This window comes from Triplophysa rosa, linkage group LG11 (genome assembly GCF_024868665.1).
Source record: "Triplophysa rosa linkage group LG11, Trosa_1v2, whole genome shotgun sequence".
NCBI classification, from domain to species: Eukaryota; Metazoa; Chordata; class Actinopteri; order Cypriniformes; family Nemacheilidae; genus Triplophysa; species Triplophysa rosa.
In genome coordinates this window covers 7,067,457-7,071,671 of record NC_079900.1, presented here as the reverse complement: position 1 = coordinate 7,071,671, position 4,215 = coordinate 7,067,457, and the positions used below count along the sequence as shown (strand labels likewise).

The window sequence follows — 4,215 nt, the reverse complement described above, 5'->3', positions numbered from 1 at the left end:
CTGTGTATTTTTTTTTTTGCAACTTAATCTGTGTTCTTTCATTTCTTAATATATACAATAATGGAAATTCAAGGGCTGAGAATTCCTCAACTCTCAAAACATGCTGATCAAAGAATATATGTCATTGTGGTATGTGATGCACTTACTACTGACCAGAGATCAGCTTTGCTCTTGCTATTCTTAATCATTAGATTGGTATTTTGAGAAAGGATGCTGTTCCTAGATCCACCTGACAGGGCAGTTTCTACAGTTTCTCAAACTTGATTGACAGGTAGCAAGTTCAGGGGAAAACACTCATCAGAATGCCCTGCATGAACAGCTGAGGCATGGTGGATTTATCTCCGGCATCTGCTGCCATTCCAATTGTAACCACAGGGTGGAAGTAACTTACGGTCTTGGAATACTTGTAAATGTTTCCTTTTAAAACTGATCTGAGAACAGAATCTGTAATGCACATTGGAATACATAGATCGAGTTCTGGGCCAAGTTGCAACAAATCCCTTTAAAGGAACCATGATAGAAAAACAGGACAAAAAAAGGAAAAACAGGACCATATAATATGCAACGTTGCACACAGTGTTGACCAACCCCTGTGAGTCACACCTCTTTCCTCATCTAGACCCGGAAAGAGATGTGTTGGACCCAAGTGCAGAGAAGCTCAGCATGGCACTGGGTACTTGCTGATCTTTTCAACCATAATCCTGCCCATAAGGGACATCCGTTCTTGTAACCAAACAGGTCTTGGCGACCATTGACTACCATAGTAGGAAAAATTTACAGTGGTGGTCAAAAGTGCCCCAGAACTGTTTGCTTTCTTACATTCTTACACAAATATATATTTTTGTGTTCAACAGAACAAATAAATTAACAAAGAAACCTTTTCTACTCAATGGTGGCCCAGAACTGTTTGGTTACAAGCATTCTTCCAAACATCTTTCTCTTTGTTCATCAGAACAAAGCAATTTATACAGATTTGAAATAACTCGAGGGTGAGTAAATAAAGACGGAATTTCCATTTTTGGGTGTACTGTCCCTTTAAGAGCATATAACAAAAAAGTGACAAAAGTGACTAACTTAACTTGCATCTCTTATATGCTACAACACATTGCAACTTTACCTGTCACAAAACTCACTAACACACTCTGAGACCCTTGAAAAAAAGTAATGCCTATAACCAAATGGGCCCTGACATCACTAACCAGCGCCAGTGACAGAAGGAAAACAGCAATGAGGATCAGGTAAACAGATTGTATTCTGTTTTTCCCACTGAGGGATTAAACTATTCATTTCACAGTGACATTTCACAACCCTAAAACTGTTGAATATTTCACACACGCCAACCGCACATCTGAATAGGAAAGTCCTTCCACATCCCCGACTGGCACCACACACACGTATGTGACCTGATTTATTCTCATACTTATTAAGAACGTGTCCTTTCGAAAGGAGGTGACACCAACCACAGGTCAACATGGTGACACCACACGCATCATCCATTACATCCACTACAGAAACTGAGCACCAACTGTAGTACATTTCACCATATCGTCCACAGTAGTCACATGAGAAGGAATCTTGCATGTCTTTCTGCCATTTTATGGAAAGATTTACAATTACGCTCAATAGAAAACAATGACTCTGACTTCTCTTAGTGGCTTCTGAACTGAAGCAATGGAAATACAAATACATGACGGGAACAACATCACTCACGTATGGTGTCCATATACACATAACAATGCATATTAAAGCCTCTTCTCATGGAAACTCTCATGTTTCTGATCAACATGCATCAAAACATGTTCATTGCACATATAAATATCAGCACACCTGAGCCAGTTCACAAACATTCACAAGCCTTCAACTAAGATCACAAGATTTTGTCTTTCCTGCGAAAAATGGCTAAAGGTGTGACCTTCTGATGTTGCATGCTATGAATCTTTATTTAGTTCATTATAATACTTTTTTACCTAATTGTTTTTTATTCATTCAACAATTTCTAATCATTTCTAGCTTTAGTGCTGTTGTCGGTGGTGCTGATCAGTGTTTTCGTGAATAATGGGACAGCTTCAGAGAACCAGCGGCTCTTCAACAACGCTGTCATCCGTGTACAACATCTGCACCAGCTGGCTGCAAAAATGATCAACGACTTTGTAAGATTCCCATTTATTAAAATAGAAATCTTTTTAGAAATACGGAATTTTAACCTGTTTTCTCGGGGGGCCAGATTGTTCATGAATATTGTGGTTTATATTTTAGTTATAAAATTTAGTCTGCTCTTATATATAAAGTTACTATTTACTTTTGCCTTTATTTTAAAGGAGGACAGCCTGTTACCTGAGGAACGCAGGCAACTGAGTAAAATCTTCCCACTGTCTTTCTGCAACTCTGACTCCATAGAGGCTCCCACTGGCAAAGATGAAACACAGAAAAGTTCTGTGAGTATCCAGCATCAATAAAAATGTAATTCCAGTCCATGTTTTACAACTACGTACCTTGTAAAACTATTTTGACAGAGATGTAACAGATTCTATTCAGTAATGCTTAAAATGTGAAATTATGTGTCAAAAGACATGTAGCCTAATGGGATTTACTGCATGTAAACAACATGAATGACCAATGGTTTGAAGCCTCAACAACATTATTCTCTTATTTTTCTCAGGTGCTGAAGCTCCTTCGCATCTCTTTCCGTCTCATTGAGTCATGGGAATACCCCAGCCAGACGCTGAGTGGAACCATCTCAAACAGCCTGACCATCGGGAACCCCAACCAGATCACAGAGAAGCTGGCTGACCTGAAAGTGGGCATCAGCGTACTCATAAAGGTGAGAGAGAGAGAGAGAGAGAGAGAGAGAGAGAGAGAGAGATTTACCATGTATTTTAAATTTCACAAAATAGGATACATTCATGTATAATCTTGTTTTTATGGCCTCATCCTGACAAAATGACATAAATATTTGATTTAATTCCATTTTTCATTTGCAATCTTTGATACAGCTGTAATATCATTTAAAATGTATTTATACACAGGGATGTCTTGATGGACAGCCAAACATGGACGATAACGACTCCCTTCCGCTGCCTTTCGAGGATTTCTACCTGACCTTAGGCGAAAACAACCTCAGAGAGAGCTTTCGTCTGCTGGCTTGCTTTAAGAAAGACATGCACAAGGTGGAAACCTACCTGAGGGTTGCAAACTGCAGGCGATCCCTGGATTCCAACTGTACCCTGTAGAGGGCGCCAATGCACAATTAGCCCGAGTCTGTGATAAAATTGTGCTTTGCTACAAATCTACGACCAGTTATGTCCACAAAAACACCTTAAACCAATTATTATCTGGTCCTACATTTGAAGAAAAGTTCAATCAGACAAGGCTTAGTCTGAGCCCTGGTTCCCTCCCATACTTCTTTACATGCCACTATTGTATTTATTCTTTATATTAGGGAGTACATTAGCCTACTCATCTATCCAAATTCCAAACAGACGAGTGAAGGAAACATAAAGATTAAATCCGATTTAACAGTTCACCATGGTGCTACGAAATGTATGGAAATATCTTTTGAAGAAATCTCCTGAATGATTTTAAAATGCTGAAATGTGCTCCGAAATGCTCGTTTCAGAATGCTAGAAATAAAATAATTGTCGAAAATGTCATTACGATGAGTTCACTCCCAAGCATTTAAATGTGTTTCTGTTTGACAGATTGTGCTCTTGATCTTTTATTAGCTTTTCGTGTTTGGTTTAAGCTGTGTGTATGTCTTTATCCATTAAAGTTTTGATCGGCATCGAATGCGTTGACCCGTGTGGTTTATTTGGGGAATTGTGCCTGGGACATTTAAATGTGATATTACCGACAGACGAGAGACGACACCATAACGTAGAAGTCTGTCCAATGTGGCTTGTTGGTTTTGACTAAATCCTTGGTATTTTAAGTCTTACGAAACCTTTACCCTAACCTTACTCTAACCATCTAAACTACCTATGATTGTTAAAATTGCCCCAAAAAACAAGGTTGCGTGATGACGTCAGACTCAAAACACCAAGGATTTAGTGAGAGCAGTCCAATGTCCTAAAAACGCAAAGTGCAGTGCCCTCAACGCACAAAATTGGAGAAGGGTCTGGCTGCAGACGACGCACTGTCAACCGCGCATGCGCACTTAGACACATGCACTCTCAGCCGCACATGCGCACTTTGCAGTGGGTCAAAATACTGTGTACA

At 39.5% G+C, this 4,215-nt stretch overlaps 1 protein-coding gene across 1 annotated transcript; it reads left to right on the top strand.

Moving 5' to 3' along the window:
- Positions 1-1,654: 1,654 nt before the first annotated feature.
- gh1 (growth hormone 1) lies at positions 1,655-3,786 on the top strand. The gene is made up of 5 exons (XM_057345575.1): positions 1,655-1,905; positions 2,011-2,150; positions 2,319-2,435; positions 2,660-2,821; positions 3,027-3,786. The coding sequence occupies exons 1-5, from the start codon at positions 1,896-1,898 to the stop codon at positions 3,228-3,230; spliced, it is 633 nt and encodes a 210-aa protein (XP_057201558.1). The 5' UTR covers positions 1,655-1,895; the 3' UTR covers positions 3,231-3,786.
- Positions 3,787-4,215: the final 429 nt, after the last annotated feature.